Source organism: Hypanus sabinus, chromosome X1 (genome assembly GCF_030144855.1).
Source record: "Hypanus sabinus isolate sHypSab1 chromosome X1, sHypSab1.hap1, whole genome shotgun sequence".
Lineage (NCBI taxonomy): Eukaryota > Metazoa > Chordata > Chondrichthyes > Myliobatiformes > Dasyatidae > Hypanus > Hypanus sabinus.
Window position 1 is genome coordinate 11,390,575 of NC_082738.1, and position 17,792 is coordinate 11,408,366.

Consider the following 17,792-nt stretch of genomic DNA (forward strand, 5'->3'; position numbering starts at 1 on the left):
AGAATTTTGAACTAATGAATTTCAAAAATGGATGGACTTAACAAACCTATTCGATTCGGTTATTGAAATTGGGTGGCATTTACCGAGATTGTTTAAATGGATATTGAGAAGGCAATAATGCGAGTTCACAGAAGGCAGTGTTAACTAACCTTGAAACTCTGATCTGAAGGAAAATTATCATCCTGCTTAGAGATTGGTGAGACTGCAGCAAACAGACGGGAGGGTTGATGGAGTATCTGCACTATCAGGCAGCTGCCAGGAACATCCCTCAGCCATCTCTGCTGAACCTTCAGCTATTTGTAATATCCAATAACTTAGGCAGCAAAATAGAAAACAGTAGATAGACATCTACACTGACATAATGGAAAGTAACTTCTCTGAAAAGCTCTATAAGATTGGTTAGACATGACCTACCTTGCACAAAGCCATATTGACTATCCCTGATCAGTCCCTGTCTATCCAAATACTTATATATCCGGTCCCTTAGAATACTTCCAATAACTTTCCCACAACTGATGTCAGACTCACCGGCCTATAATTTTTCAGTTTATTTTTAAAGCCTTTCTTAAGCAATGAAACAACGTTAGTTATCCTCCAATCGTCTGCCAACTCACCCTTTGCTAAGGATGATTTAAATATCTCTGCTAGGATCCCCTGCAATTTCTGCACTTACCTCCCACAATGTCCAAGGGAACATCATGTCAGGCCCTGGGGATTTATTCAACCTAATTTGCCTCAAGACACCTTCTCCTCTGTAATCTGTATAGGGTCTATGAAGTGGATGCTGTTTTGCCTCACTTCTATAGACTCTGTGTCTGTCTCCTGCACAAATACAGATGTAAAAAATTCATTTCAGATCTCCCCCATCTCTTCTGGCTCCACACATGGATTACCATTCTGATCTTCCTGAGGACCAATTTTGTCCTTTGCAGTTCTTTTCCTCTTAACATATCTCTGGAATCTCTTAGGATTCTCCTTCAGCTTGTCTTCTTCAGCAATCTTATGCCTTCTTTTAGCCCTCCTGGTTTCGTTCTTAAGTGTTCTCTTGCAGTGCTTATACTCCATAAGCACCTCATCTGTTCCTACCTGCCTATACCTGCTATGCACCTCCTTATTTTTCTTAACCAGGATCTCAGTATCTCTCAAAAACCAAGGTTCACCAAACCTATTATCTTTGCCTTTTATTCTGAGATGAATGTACAAACCCTATGCTCTCAGAATGCACTTTTGAAGTCTCCCACTTACCAAGTACACCTTTGCCAGAGAACAACTTGTCCGAATCCACACTTGCCAGAGCCTTTCTGGTGCCATCAAAATTGCCCTTTGTCCAATTTAGAATCTGACAACCAGACCTATCCTTTTCCATAATTATCTTAAAACCTTTGTCATTATGATCACTAAAGCAAACTGTTCCCCTACGCAAACTTCTGTAACCTTCCCACTCTCATTCCCTAATAGGAAACCTAGAGCCACACTCCCTCTAGTTGGGACTTCTATATGTTCATTAAGGAAGCTTCTCTGAACACATTTCATGAACTCTTTCTCATCCAGCCTTTTTACAGTATGGGAGTCCCAGTCAATAGGTGGAAAGTTAAGATCACCTACTGTAATAACCTTATGTTTCTTGCAACAGTTTGCGATCTCTCTACAGATTTGCTCTTCTAAATCCCACTGACTATGGAGAGGTCTATAATATAATTCCATTAACTTGGTCATGTCTTTCTTATTCCCATAAAGCTTCACTAGATGAGTTCTCCAGTATGTCCTGACTGAGCACTGCTGTACATTTTCCCTGACTGGTAATGCCACCCCCTCCCCTTTAATCCCTTCTGCTCTATCACATCTGAAACAATGGAACCCCAGAACATTCAGAACATTAGTCCCACCATGCTCAACCTTTCGATTCCTGACTTTGCATGTAGCCTTAGTAACATCTTTCCCCACAGCCTTTCCACTGTCTGTTCATGTGCTCTGGTTCCCATCCCCTTGCAACTCTAGTTTTAAACTCCCTACTATACAGCACTAGCAAACTCGCCCTCTAGGATATTAGTGTCCCCTCCTGTTCTGGTGTGAACCGTCCCTTCTGTACAGGAACCACCTTCCCTGGAAGAGAGCCCAATGATCCAAAAATCTAAAGGCCTCCCTCCTGCGCCATCTCCTCGTGCGTTAAATTGTATGATCTTCCTATTTCTGACCTCACTAGCACGTGGCACGGATAGCACTCCTGAGACCACAACCCTAAAGGTCCTGTCCTTTAACTTAGAACCTAGCTCTCTGAACTTACTTTGCAGGACCTTGTCACCCCTCCTACCTGTGTCATTGGTACCTACATGGACCATGACACTTCCACATGATTTCTGTGGATGCAGTCTGAGATATCCCTGACTTGGCACCCAGGAGGCAACATACCATCCAGGAATCTCATTCTCGCCCACAGAACTTCCTTTCTATTCCCATAGCCATTGGATCCCCTATCACTACAGTTTGCCTGGTCTCCCCACTTCCCTTCTGAGCCACAGAGCCAGACTTAGTGCCTAAAACCTGGTTGCTGTGGCTTTCCTCTGCTAGGTCAATTCCCCTACCTGCCCCCACCCCCCCAGTTCCTAAGGCAATATACCTGTCATTGAGGGGAACGATCACCAGGGTACCCTGCACTGGCTGCCAATACCCTATCATCCTATTGACGGTCACCCAATTGTCCTGTACCTTAGGTGTACCTACTTACCTATCTATCACCCCCTCAGCCTCCCAAATGATCCAGTGTTCATCCAGTTCCAGCTCCAACACCTTAACACAATCTGCAAAAAGCTGTAGCTGGATGTACTTCTTATAGGTGTAGTCGTCAGGGACACTGGAGGTCTCCTTGCCTTCCCACATCCCACCAGAGGAGCATTCCATGATTCTACCTAGCATCCCCACTGCTCTAACTGTGCAATAAGAAAGAAAGGAAGAAAAATTAAATGAATAAATATCTACCTACAGCCTCAACATGGAGGGCTGAAGGGCCTGTACTGTGCTGTAGTGTTCCATGGTTCTCATGACTTTTTCTATTTCTATTTTTGCACTACTTATTTTAACTTAACTATTTAAGGTACATATATATATATATATAAATACTGTAATTCAGTTTCTTTTCTATATTATCATGAATTGCTTTGTACTGCTACCATAAAGTTAACAAGTTTCATGGCATATGCTGGTGATATTAAACCTGATTCTGATTCTGATCTCTTTGGTCAAACCATATAGTAGTCTTTAATTAACCTTTTGTTAATATGATTCCTGATGCCATGTATGATTTTTGTGATGGTAAATATGAGAATTATAATAACTGACACACACATAAGACTATAAATAACATACTTTAATGATAAAACCACTTTGAACCATTTAAAATTCACTTAACAACATATCAGTGTAATTTGCTTGAACTGGAGACCACATGTCACAATAGAGGTCATTACAGCTGACCCAATTACCAAAGATTTCCATAGTCGAAGAGAACAAACTCCAGGATTAGTGTAGAAAATAGTTATTGATTACATGGTTATGAAGAGAGCAGGTATTGGAAAGGTACATACAGGATACTGGGAAAATAGATACCAGACAGATACTGTAGGTATTGGATACATAGATACTCGATGGACAAGACCATTGAAAAAACACTCCTGCATGGCAATTACATTATCCATTAAACTCATTCTCAGCTTGTGAATGTTTATTGTGCATCACTATGGGTCTTGGCCAGTGTTTAATAAGCTTCCCGAATGGTCCTATGCCTATAAAGGCTATGCTAGCCTTTCAGTTGCTTGCAGTGGTGGCAGTGACTATTTGTCTGTTTGTCCTCTTCCCTATTCTCGCTCTTGGCTTCACATTCTATGATCTACCCCGTCAATGCCAGGGTAGCTTTAAGCAGGTTGAGATTGCAGTCTGCACTAAAGCTGATTAAGTTACTGAGACTGATAACATGTTTGTATTACATTACCCCAGTACAATTATGTTCGCAGTTCAACAGTGCATATGCTACTTCAGCTAACACATATAGAGAACCGTACCCAGACAGAGCTGGCAGGACGTAGGGTCTAAATTTAAAAGCCCCTTGTTCCGCCATCAGAAAACCTTTTTAAACAGGAAATCTTACTATAGTAATATATTTAAAAAATGTTATTTCCATCATAACCTCAATACCCTGTTTTAAAGAGAGAGGCTCAACATAAATATCTCCATTAAATGGACCAGGGAAACAAGGTGTGCAGAGAAGGCAGATCACGATGTCAGCTGGTATGCAACACTGACCTGATACCAGAGTTACCAGCTCTTCACTCTAAACCTCACACTACGTTAACCAACGGCAAGATCCTCTTCAGAGGGTCGTCCACAACTTCCAGCTGGTCACTGGCGAATCTTCACTAGCGATTGTTATGTTTGGCATTTCCCGCTGTTGTAGGGGGAGAGTTGTGGCAGGTGCTGGAGGAATATTTGCTACAAATCCAGACCTGTGTGCAGACCAGGACAAGTTGCAGGAAGATGGGGGTGAGGGGAGAGCAGCTGAAGGGAGGAGTGGACCACTCTCTGCAAAATCCAGTTCTTCCTCAAGCATTCAAGGATCAATTCTTCTTGAGATCCCAGTGAGGGCCGTTGTGTGAGAGTTCAGTTCACTAAAGATATTCTCAAAAAGTATCTGCAGCTGCAGTAAACTGTCTTTGGCTACATTAAACATGGTGGACCACTGTTAACTCCTGATGACATTGAATCCATTGGGTAGCATCCACCTAACTGATGCACAAACTGAATGGGACAATCATGGAATGATCAGAGAAGGCCAAGCTGATGTGCTGAAAATCATTACTCACATCCCACTGATTAGAAAACAACTAAACATTTCTCTCAGTTTCTTTTAATTCCCATTTCCTAGCCATCAATAATTTGCCTTCAATATCATGGCCTTTAATTTTAGCAAATAGTCAGCTGGAAGTAATTTTTTCCAAAGTTCATATGATTAATATCCATAAGCATTACCTTCCCCAATATTCAACACCTCTGCAAATAACTCAATCTGGCTTGTGATGTATGACCTGCTCTTTACCATCTCCAATCCATCATCTGAAAATGTCAAGGCATTCAGACTCTCCGTGCTTAATCATGGGTTCTGGGAACTTCCCTGGTTCCTTATGGTTCTCATAACCGAGGAGTGTGGATAAGCTCCCATTATATATTAAATGTTCCCAATGACATGCATATCAAATAGCCTCTGACAAAAGTCCCAGAAGTCCAGCTTCTGGTCTTCACATGTGGCTTAGTTGCTAAGTCCAGTGGAACCATTTCTACTGACAGGTGAAGAGGCAAAAGTGGGTTAATGACACCTTAAAACTAGTCACTTGGGGCAAATGTGGCTTGTCAGCCATAGTTGGTAGCTCATCTAGGAGAAGGAAAACTCTGATCTCAAACCTCCGCTGCCTTGTGGCCATACCCACTCATGGGGAAAGCTATGGGAGTAAACCCTGAGGAAAAATCTGGAGCTGGAGTCACTAAGGCAGTCCTTTGTTAAGTCCAATGCTGAAGGGCAACTCCTGCGACACTGCTGGTTGTGTCAGTCTCTGCCGTTCCTTTGGATTCACTGGCTGTGTGACGGGGTGGGGGGAGGCCTGCTGCACGGGCAACAGCTTCTCTCCATATTGTACTGTCCTGGCTTGCATAGACAGCTAGGATGCAACGCCCATGTCCAACCCTGATCAATGGAGGTAACTTCCCAGCATAGACTATGATTTCTCTTTTGCAACTTGCTGAAATAGAGGAGTAGTTCATGAAATTCCTCACTGCTAAGGGAAGGTTGATGCATCAAACTTTGCATGATGATATTTCGAGATCAGTGATGTCTTCACCCAATTCCTTTCAAAGCCTAGGATGGAGATCATTTACTTCCACTCTAGTGTTATAGTCTTCAGGGCTATTACTTTGCTTAGCTAATGACGTCTCTACTTCAAACTTAGCTTCCCAACAGTGTGAAGAGCTAACTGTGAGGCAATACAATGTATGAGGACATGTAATGTGACTAACAGGGGAAGACATGTATAAATGTTTGAGGAACAAGACTAATAATTTTGAGGAGGTGGACTTGGTCAGGGGAGATTGTCGAAGGAGGAGAGCAGGGGAAATGATGTACAATAAACTGGATCAGGACAAAACAGAGAATCTGAATGGAATAAGGAGAAGATCAGCTGATGTATGAAGTTGACAGATGTTGCAGGACCAGTATTAATGTGTGTGGATGAACTGGATCAAAGTATCAAGAAATGGAAGAAGCTGCAAGAAGTTGGACTATTGCGTGTGGAAGAAAGCAAGATGAAAGAGAAATAATTAACTTGTGATGCACTGAACTAATTTGGAGAAACAGAAGCCGATCACACGTGTGATAGAACTGGGTCAGCACTTAACAGACTGCAGGGGGCCTGAGGGGTGAACTGTACTCTGAGGACCTGGAGAGATGCCTGACTTGTAGCGGGCAGAAGCTGGTTAATTTGTGGCAATCGGAACTGAATATGAAGATTGGAATTAATGCGCCATGTACTGAACTAACTTTTGCAAAATCCGACACGTGTGACAAAGCAGCCTAATTGGTTCAAACTGTATTTACACGTAATGAATATTCATAAACCTTAACTACCAGCTCCTGTGAGTGCCTTCAGCAGGACTCAGTGCTTCCAGAAGGCATCGACCCCTGTACTTCGGTAATAAATGATCGTTTAGCCCAACGCCCACATACGTGATATAATGAAACAAGCCGGTCTCGCGTAAGAGGAACTGAAGGAACTTTCAAAACGAACTAATCCTTGATACACAGAGCTATGGGCCCGGAACTGAACTAAAGTGAGGTACTTTGTCCCGAACGAAAGAAATGGTCTAATCTGCGAATTACCCAAAAATGTGTGAGAATTCCTCAGTTGTGCAGGGCTAACCTGCGGTGTGAGGGCGTGGGGTCGCCAGAAGCTGCAGGCACTGCAGTGACTTTTGGAACATTCCTCTGCAGAAATTCTCTTACGAGGAAATGTTCTCTGTAAAAATCCCGTAATTCTCACAAGGTACAGGTCCTGGCCAGTTTAAAAAGACTCTGGCCGCACAATTTAAGGGGCAAAGGCTGCATGCAGAACGCCAGGTCGGCAACAGTGTCAGAAAGCTAGGCAGGAGAGGAGTCGTTCACTGGCACATGGATTTCTGCCAACAAAGAATGAAAACAAATCGTTTAAACCGAGCAGCATAAATAGAAAATGTCGATTGACCTGAAACATTAACTATTATACAATAGTTATGGTCTTGCCGCAGTTGCGGACTGACCTTGCTGAATGTTTTCCGCATTTTCTGTTGTAGTTTCAGATTCTCAGAATCTGCATTTTTAAAAAGTCATTCAGCGGAGCTACGGGGAAAGAAATTCAGCACCAGTTTTCATGTTAGTCTCGGCCCAGTTTTCCTGCCTCCCGCTTCCACTTGCTTCTATTGCCCTCCGGATCAGCTGCTGCAACTGATACCGAGGCCCCTTTCTTCCCTGCTCGTTTCTGTTGGCCAGTCATTGCTTCTGCTGGAGGGGTGTGTAACGCATAATACTAGAGACGGGTTGGATCATATGGAAAGGATAACTGGACGGGAGCTGTTAAATTAACTCGTTTCAGCAGGACAGACTCTGGCCATACCTGCACTACAGTGTGTGTATGTTCAAGTGCGTGAATGGACTCGAGCAAGGCTGCATCCCTTTTCTTAGCCATTGCAGCCTCCCGCTATATTGGATCTAATGTAAACCTCCTTCACGTGTGTTCCAAAACGCTGGTCATTCCAAGCTCGGCCACTCAGTATAGTTCACGTCTGCGTTTGCCTCAGGTTCAGAGCCCAGGCTCCAGGTCAGCTGAAGCAGGAAAGAGACTGGCCTTGCACCCAACATTTGCCAAACGGACATCTTGTACCAACCTGCCCTCATTTCACAACGCTGCTCGCTGACAGTGAAGGCCCCGGAAAATATCGAGAAATTAGCAGCTCGGGGAGGTCCTACTGGCAAAGATTCAGAGGGAGAGTGAAACCTACCCGCAACCCAAGTGCAGCTTTGCAAGCTTTGACGACCGATGACAGTGTTCGAAAATTAACCCCAAACCAGCACCAAGCTTGTAGTCTAGATGACAATATGATTCATCCTCCGCTTGAGAAACATGGATTACTGACAGTAAACGTGGATTATAAACAGATCAAGCTCTAAGTAATTTGTTACAGTTTCGGTGACGTGTGGGGATCTGTGGCTGGTGACAATGGGGTGGGAGCGTCCGGGAAGACAGCAAGCGCATTCGCTCGCCAGGAACCCAGTGAAGTGACTTCACACCCCCACTACCTCCTTACAACCCACAGAACCAGAGTGGGAACAGGATATCTCGATCCCCAGGGGCGACCTGAAACGTGAAGACCCAACTGTTTATCGCCAGGTGATTGATGATGGATTTGTTGCTGCCTTAATGCCCTTAGTCCTGGCTAGTTAATGTCCCGGAGTTCATTCGTGTGTGTGCAATCGCTCATTGTAAAATAAGATTCCGTTTGTTACAGTTTCTGCACTCAGTCCATAAGACCATACCACATAGGAATAGAACTAGGCAGAGAAATGGTTTGGCACAGCCGAGAAGGGCCAAAAGGCCTGTTTCTGTGCTGTAATGTTCTATGGTTCTAATTAGGGCATTCGCCCCATCGAGTCTGCTCCACTATTCCATCATGGCTGATTTGTTATGCTTTCTCAAACCCATTCTTCTTTCTTCTCCCAGTAACCTTCAACGCCCTGACTAATCAAGAACCTCTACTTTAAATACTGCATAGCCGCCTGTGCAATGAATTCCACAGATTCACCATCCTCTGGCTAAAGAGATTACTCCTCCTCTGTGTTTTAAATGGATGTCCCTCAAGTCTGAGGATGTGCCCTCATTCTGGTTAGTTATATGCTCACCCAGTATAGGAAACATCCTCTCAACATCCACTCTTTTCGGACCTTTCAGTATTTGATAGGTTTCAATGAGATCTACCCTCATTCTTCTAAACTCCAGTAGGTATAGGCCTAGAGTCATCAAATGCTCCTCACACATTAATCCTTTCATTCTGAGAATATTTCTCATGACCCTCCTCTGGTCCGTCTTCAATGCCAGCACATCTTTTTTTAGATAAGGGGCCACTCCCAGAATAATTCTCATGAACCTCCTCTGGACCCTCTCCAATACCAACACATCTTTTCTGAGATAAGGGGCCCAAAACTACCCACAGTACTCCAAGTACAGTTCGACCAATGCTCTCTAAAGCCTCAGCATTACATCCTTGCTCTTATATTCTAGTCCTCTCGAAATGAGTGCTAACATTGCACTTGCCTTCCTTATCACCAACTCAATCTGCAAGTTGAATCCTGCAAGGATTCCCAACTCCCTTTGCACTTCCGATTTTTGAACTTTCTGCCCATTTAGAAGATAGCCTATGCCTTTATTCCTTCTACCAAAGTGCATGACCATACAATTCCATACACTATATTCCATCTGCCACTTCTTTGCCCATTCTCCCAATCTGTCTGAGTCCTTCTGCAGACTCCCTACTTTCTCAACACACTTGCCTCTCCACCTATCTTTTCAGCATCCGCAAACTTGGCCACAAAGCCATTAATTCTGTCATTCAAATCATTCACATATAACGTGAAAAGAAGCTGTCCCAACACCGACCTCTGAGGAACACCACTAACCACCAGCAGCCAACCACAAAAGGTCCCCTTTATTTCCTCTCTTTGCCCCTTACCAATCAGCCAATGCTCTATCCATGGTAGTATCTTTCCTCTAATACCATGGGCTCTTAGCTTGTTAAGCAGCCTCATGTGTGGCACCTTCTGAATATTCAAGTAAATAACACTCACTGACTCTTCTTTGTCTATCCTGCTTGTTATTTCCTCAAAGAATTCCACCAGATTTGTCAGGCAAGATTTCCCCTTAAGGAAACCATGCTGACCTTGGCCTATTTTATCATGATCCTCCAAGTATTCTGAAACATCATCCTTAATAACGGACTCCAGCATCTTCCCCAACCACTGAAGTCCGATTAACTGGCCTATAGTTTCTTTTCTTCTGTCTCCCTCCCTTCTTAAAGAGTGTTGTGACATTTGCAATTTCCCAGTCTTTTGGAACCATTCCAGAATCTAGTGATTCTTGAAAGATCATTGCTAATGCCTCCACAATCTCTTCAGCTACCTCTTTTAGAACTCTGGGATATAGTCCATTGGGTCCAGGTGATTTATCTAACTTCAGACCTTTTATCTTTCCAAACACCTTCTTAATAATAGCAACAACACTCACTTCTGCTCCCTGACACTCTTGTATTTCTGGCATAGTACTGGTGTCTTCCACAGTGAAGACAGCCACAAAATATCTATTATGTCCCTCCGCCATTTTGTTGTCCACTATTACTACCTCTCCATTATCTTTTTTCAATGGTCCAATATCCACTCACCTTTACTTGTTGTTTATATATTTGGAAAAACTTTTGGTATGCTCTTTTATATTATTGGCTAGCTTCCCTTCATATTTCATTTTTTCTCTCGTGGTTTTTTTTTGTTGCCTTCTGTTGGTTTTTTAAATGCTTCCCAATCCTCTAACTTCCCACTAATTATTGATATATTGTATGCCCTCTCTTTTGCTTTTATGCTGTCTTTGACTTCCCTTGTCAGCCACAGTTGCCTCATCCTCCCTTTAGAATACTTCTTTGTCTTTAGGATGCATCTATCTTGTGCCTATCAAATTTCCCCAGAAACCCCAGCCATTGCAGTTCTGCCATCATCCCTGTTAGTGTCTCCTTCTTATCAACTTTGGCCAGTACCTCTCTCGTGCCTCTTTACTCCAGTGTAATACTGATACATCTGACTTTATTTTCTCCCTCTCAGATTCCAGGGTGAATTCTATTATAACTACCTTTTAGGAGTTTCTTAAGTTCCTTAATCAAATTTGGTGCATTACACAATACCCAATCCAAAAAGCTGCTCTAAAAAGTCATCTCATAGGCATTCTACAAATTCCTTCTCTTGGGATCTAGCACCAAAATGATCTTCCTAATCTTCCTGCATATTGAAACTCCCCATGACTGTTTTAATATTGGCCTTTTTACATACCTTTTCTATCTCCTATTGTAATTTGTACCCCACATTCTGTCTACTATTTGGAGGCTTGTATACAGCTCCCATCAGTTTCTTAACTTTACCCACAAATATTCTACATCTTCTGATCCTGTGTCATCTCTTTCTAAGGATTTGATTTCATTTTTTACCAAAAGAGCAACGAGAATCCCTCTTCCTACATGGTTATCCTTTCAATACAATGAGTATCCTTGGATGTTAAGCTCCCAATTATAATCTTCTTTCAGCCAAGACTCAGAGATGCCCACAATGTCATACCTATCAATCTGCAACTGTTCTATAAGATCACCTATCTTATTCCATAAATTGAGTGCATTTAAATATAACACCTTCGGTCCTGTATTCATCAACCTTTTAAATTTTTCTCCTTGTGTTACACTTCAACTCATTCCACTGTCTGATATTTACCCTATCATCTGCCTGTCCTTCCTCCCAGTCTCATCACTGCATCTGCTTGTATACAAACTGCCCCATCCTCTGCCTTACCACTCTGGTTCCCAACCCCTTGCCAACTTAGTTTAAATTCTCCGCAGCAGCTCTAGCAAACCTGTCCATGAGGATATTGGGGGAAGGTGAACAGCAAGAAGCCATGGTACATATTGGTACCAGCGTCACATGTAGGAAATGGGAGGAGATCCTGAGGATCTGTTGGTCCCCCTCGGGGTCAGGTGTCACTCGCCCTTTTGTACTTTCCCCAGCAGATATCCCAATGATCCAGTAATTTGAAACCCCGTCCCCTGCATCAGTTCCTCAGCCACACATTCATCTGCCAAATTATCCTATGTTTAGCCTCACTGGCACGTGGCACAGACAGCAATCCAGAGATTACTACCCTGGCGGTCTGGCTTTTCAGCTTTCTGCCTGCCTCCCTATAATCCATCTTCAGGACCTCCTCCCTTTTCCTACCTACGTCGTTGGTACCACTATGTACCACGACTTCCGGCTTTAGAACGTCGTGGACCCAATCAGAGGCACCCCTGACCCTGGCGCCTGGGAGGCAAGATACCATCCAGGTGTCTTTTCACGTCGACCTAATTTCCCATCTGCTCCCCTAACGATGAAATCCCCATCACTGCTGCAGCCCTCTTCTCCCCTCGCCCCCGCCCTTTCTTCCGAGCCACAGAGCCAGACTCAGTTCCAGAGACCCGGTCACTGCGGCTTCCTCCTGGTAGGCCGTCTCCCCCCACCCCTCAAAGTATTCAAAGCGGTATACTTACTATTGAGCCCTCTCCTGACAGTCACCCAGCTACCTGACTCCTGAAACTTCGGGGTGACTGTTGCTCCTATCGCCTCGTTATTCTCCCGAATGAAGTGAAGGTCATCGAGCTGCAGCTTCAGTCCCTTAACTCCTTAGAGACCGTGTCAAGGAAGCGGAGCTGCAGTTCGATGCACTTCGTGCAGATGTAGTTATCTGGAAGACCGGCGGTCTCCCAAAGTTCCCACATCTCACGCAAGAAACAGTCTGGGCAACGGGGCGTATGGGTTTGCCTGAAAAGAGTACACGTGTCCTTCTGAGGGGCGGATAGGGGCTAAAGTTTAGAATCTCCGGTCCATTCGGTTTGTCCAGGGGCAAGATAAAACTTAATTTGTGTCTGGTGTAGTTATGTACAAGTCCAGCGGACAGCACTGTCTCTGGCTTGGTGCAATGTGCTGCTCACATGGGCTTCATTTGTCCGACAAACCAAATGGCGCACTGACAGACCCCTCACCCCGGCAAACTGGATGCCAAGTTGATACCGCTCGCCCACGGATGCGTCAAACGAAACACTTAATGCTCTCAGTTTATACGAGAACGTCACATTACAGAGGGTCAGATGCGTATATTCGCTGCCTACCCCCACCCAGAAGCCAAGGGGCTTCTGTCCTCCCTATGCGTCCGGAATGGAGTTTCCAGTCCAGTCTCGGGGCTGCTGATGGTTTAGAAGTAATTGATGAAAGGACAAGTGGCCGACTCAATCTGCTTGAGCTGATATCTATTGAGGAACAGGTACCAAGCTGAGAAAGATCCGAATCAAACATCACCGCCAGAAAACTTCAGGAAAACGGCCGGCCGCAGGAACACTGCTGCTCGGCCCTCGGACACTAATCAATTTTTGCAGATAAATATCCTTAACAGACTATAAGAGTTAGTGAGGCGCGGTCCCGGCTGGGAAACGCTGCCCCCTTCCAGTGATTGCACCCAGACGGGACCTCGAAGTGGAGCGGATCCTGGTTACAGGAGCTGCCGCTTCAGTCGGTGTAAATTATAAATCCCGAGAAGGTGCTGTACTTGTTGTTGTTGCCGCCGTGTGCTTTGCCACCGTCCAGCTTGATGTAAACTTCATCCCCCGCGTCCAAGTGGAGAATGACGCTGTTGCTGGCGTAGTCGTAGTTCTGGTCGGCGTCCTGGGCGATTGCACTGGAGCGGACCTGGTGAGAAGCAGAGTTACAGCAAGGACGGCCCAGGCAGCGAGGAGGGACTCACAACCCGGCCGGCGACAGCAGTATGGGATAGTTCCGAGTGCGAGAGGAGTTAAGAGAGTGTTCGATGGAAGACGAGACAATGAGGAAAATGATGAGAAGGGAGCCACAACGAGCGCAGGTGGGGTGGTGAATAGAACAGTGTGGATGCGGGTAAGGCAGTGTGCAGAATTAACCAGAGGGGTGTAGAGGTGGGAGAGATGTCCCATGCAGGGATGTTGAAAGGGTCGGGACAACTCTCTCTGGCTTTGGGGGTTGACAGAGCGGGTGCCGAGTGCCTGCTGCCCCTGACCGTGACTGAGCCGCAGCCGCGGGTGTCAGACCCTCTCCGGGAGATGTGAGGCTCAGTCCAGCTCAAGTCGGTTGTGCCTCAGGGGGAATCTGGAAGTGTATGCGAAACGATGCAGAAAACAAAACACAGAGCGATAGGGAAGGAAAAGATAGGAGGGGGAGGAGAGGAAGAGACTTGGGGACACGGGGACATGGGCTTTTGGTGAGGCCGGTGGATAACAGGGGGGACTAATAGTAACATAGAAAACCCACAACACAATACAGGACCTTCGGCCCACAAGGCTGTGCTGAACATGTCCTTACCTTAGAAATTACCTAGGGTTACCCATCGCCCTCTATTTTTCTAAGCTCCATATACCTATCCAGGAGTCTCTTAAAAGACCCTATCGTTTCCACCTCCACCACCGCAGCCCGCAGACCATTCCACACACTCACCACTCTCTGCGTAAAAAAACTTACTCCTGACACCTCCTCTGTACCTACTCCTCAGCACCTTAAACCTATGTCCTCTTGTGGCAACCATTGACTATCCACATGATCAATGCCTCTCATCATCATCCTGTACACCTCTATCAGGTCACCTCTCATCCTCCGTAGCTCCAAGGAAAAAAGGCCAAGTTCACTCAACCTATTCTCATAAGGCATGCTCCCAATCCAGTCAATATCCTTGTAAATCTCCTCTGCACCCTTTCTATGGCTTCCACATCCTTGAGGTGACCAGAACTGAGCACAGTACTCCAAGTGGGGTCTGACCAGGGTCCTATATAGCTGTAACATTACCTCTCAGCTCCTAAATTCAATTCCACGATTGTTGAAGGCCAATGCACCATATGCCCTCTTAACCACAGAGTCAACCTGCGTGGCAGCTTTGAGTGTCCTATGGACTTGGACTCCAAGATCCCTCTGATCCTCCACACTGCCAAGAGTCTTACCATTAATACTATATTCTGCCATCATATTTGACCTACCAAAATGAAACACTTCACACTTATCTGGGTTGAACTCCATCTGCCACTTCTCAGCCCAGTTTTGCATCCTATCAATGTCCCACTGTAACCTCTGACTGCCCTCCACGCTATCCACAACACCCCCAACCTTTGTGTCATCAGCAAAATCGATTGTAGAGACGGGGAAAAGGCGGCAAACGTGGAAAATTCGGAAATGTTTAGGAACCCTCAAACAGATGGCAAGTGAAGGATAAAGGGAAAATAAGCCAGAATCTCCAACAAAAACAGAAATGCTGGAAGAACGTACCCAAACAGTTCCTATGAAGGGTCTTCGACCGGAATCTTTGACTAGTTTCACCCTTCACAGACGCTGCCCGACTGACTGAGTGTTTGCAAAAGTTCTGTTTTGGCTTGAATTACGCCCACCCCTCGAAACGAACAAAACACCGCAGACCAGTCGGGGAATTGGGCCAGAGATGGGGTGGGTCCGGAGCGGTGGGGTGGGGAGGGGGGTGGAGCGATAATGCGACTGAGATTGCGGCTGCCCTAAGAGGAGTGGGAGGGAGCGAAGGACTGAGGAAAATTGGGAGCCAATGTCCCGCTATCCGCACCGGGTCCGGGAAAGACGGTGGTCACCTCGACCCGCTTTCGGTGGTAATGAGAGAAGTGGGGGAAAGGTGAGATTGGGCAGGAAAGGAATAGAGAGAAGAGGAGACGGGGAGGGTGGAGGGGAGGAGTCCCACTGAGAGGTTGCTTCAGCAGCTCCCACTGCGGCCGCTCTCCGACTCCAAACACTTACCCACTCCTCCCCTCCATTCCATTGCCCCTCTCTCCCCTTCTCTCTATCCCACTCCCCGCCCTTCTCCCCCATTCTCCTCTTCATTTATTCCCCACCCCGTTTCCAAATCCTCCCCTTCTCCTTCCTTTGACACGCTAAACCCGTCGTCGCTCATATACACTTACTACCCCCCTGCTACCTTCAAAAGACGGTATTCATCATTAAGGACGCCCATTACCCAGGATATACCCCCTTCTCATTGCTACTGTCAAATGGAGGTACAGAAACCTGAAGACGCACGCTCACGTCTTAGGAAGTTTCTTCCCCTCTGCCATCAGATTTCTGAAAAGATATTGAAACCAGAAACACCACCTCACTATTTCCCCCTCTCTTCTTGCACTACTAATTTAATTAAAATTAATATTCGTTTTATATATTCTTCTTATTGTATTCCGCAGTTTTTATGCAATGTACTCTGCCGTAAAACAGCAAATTTCACGACATATACCAGTGATATTAAACCTGTTCCTGAGTCTGATTCTCCAGCGGGACCTAGATCTCAGTCGTTTGGAGTCCCATTCCTGCTTGCTCAGTGACCAATGCCCGGAGATCCGTTTTACGGAACCCAGAGTTCCATTGTCCACTGCCTGGTGCACTGAGACCCTTTGCCCGTTGCTCAGTGCCCAATGCCCAGAGACCTAATGCCCGTTGCCCATTATACGGTGCCCGGTACCCCATTGCCCGGTACCCACTCACCTGTCCGTTCTTGCAGAGATCTGCCCACATGCTGGTGCCGTCGCCGCCTCGCATTAGGACGTGGTAGGTGAAGAAGTAGGTGCCGGGGATAGAGCAGGTGAACTTGCCACTGGAGCCGTCGTAGTGATTGCCCAGGTTGGTCACCACGTCGTCGAACTTGAGGATCTCGTATCCCTCGTGCGGGTTTTTCAGGCCGGCATAGAACGCCACCCGGGGCACGGTGCTGTAGGTGGCGGCGCTGATAGCATCCGGACCGGCCCCTGGGACACCGGGTAGCCCCGGCTTTCCCGCCTCCCCCTTCTCTCCCGCTGGCCCCCTCGGGCCCGGGGGTCCCGGCTCTCCTGGCGGCCCCGGCGCCCCTGGTTTGCCGGGACGTCCCGGTTTACCCGGAGCTCCCTGGAGCAGGGTAGAGGGAGGCGCCAGGTGCTGCTGTTCGCTCAGCGCTTCGAGACCGGGGCTGATGCTTGGGCTACTGCCCAGGTAGGGCTCGCACACCATGCGGCAGGTGCCCAGCATCTGGTAGTGGGCAGCCGTACCCAGCCAGCTGACCAGCACCGGGATGACAATGACCAGGATCAATACCATTGCCACCCCGACTGCCGCCGCCACCAGCGACTTACGGCCGAGGTGTAAGTCGGGCTGGGATCTCTCGCCCGGTCTCCTGGCGGGCGAAATCTTGCTGGTTTAGGTGGCGCTGGGGCGGAGAGAGAAAGTGTGAGAGGCAGCAGGATGTGAGTGGGAGCGACGCTCCGTGTCTCTTATATACCACAAACACCAGTGCCCCGGGCTGGCCGCGATTGCAAATGAACGCTGGCTGCAACGTTGCCCAGCCCAGGGCTTGCAGTCTGACCCAGGCACCGGTCTGCAGACACCAGCCTGTGTGTGCAGAGCAATCAGAGCGAGATAGGGAGAAAGACAGAGAGAGAGGGAGAGAGAGAGAGCGAGAGGGAGAGAGAGAGAGAGAGCGGGGGGGGGGAGAGACAAAGAGGTGGGGGAGAGAGAGAGGGGGGAGAAAGGGAGAAAAACAGAGAGGGTAGAGAGAGAGAGAATATTCACGCTGCTTAGGGATCTTAGAGAAATGACAGAGACAAACAGAGAGCGCAGGGAACATTTAGCGGGTCTTGTAGCTCCTGTGAATGTGAAGATCTTGATCTTCCACAGAGCCTAGCATTTTCCGATCACTGGAGTTGTTTTGGCACCGGGATTGTGGCTGGTGGTGTTTGGCAACACTTCACTAAGGTGGAAAAAAAGTATGGCAGAAAAGGCATTCGGCCCATCAAGTCTGTGCTGATCAGAGGTCTCTCTAGCCTCAGCTTCCCACGTGATAAGCCAAGTCTCTTCAGGTACACATCCAAGTAGGATTTAATTGAGGGGAATGTCT

General features: G+C 46.6%; 1 protein-coding gene across 1 annotated transcript; it reads right to left on the reverse strand.

Moving 5' to 3' along the window:
- Nucleotides 1-3,355: 3,355 nt before the first annotated feature.
- LOC132384580 (C1q-related factor) lies at nucleotides 3,356-17,253 on the reverse strand. The gene is made up of 2 exons (XM_059955783.1): nucleotides 16,412-17,253; nucleotides 3,356-13,588 (listed from the first exon to the last, which is right to left on the reverse strand). Exons 1-2 carry the CDS (start codon nucleotides 16,994-16,996, stop codon nucleotides 13,409-13,411), a joined length of 765 nt encoding a protein of 254 aa, XP_059811766.1. The 5' UTR covers nucleotides 16,997-17,253; the 3' UTR covers nucleotides 3,356-13,408.
- Between the last annotated feature and the right edge of the window lie 539 nt (nucleotides 17,254-17,792).

Bases quoted from the DNA above. Each gene is read 5' to 3' on its own strand.
- LOC132384580 (XM_059955783.1), bottom strand. From the start codon at position 16,996: ATGGTATTGATCCTGGTCATTGTCATCCCGGTGCTGGTCAGCTGGCTG. The intron at 13,589-16,411 runs GTGAGTGGGTAC...GCTTCTCACCAG, and splicing joins ATCTCTGCAAGAACGGACAG to GTCCGCTCCAGTGCAATCGC.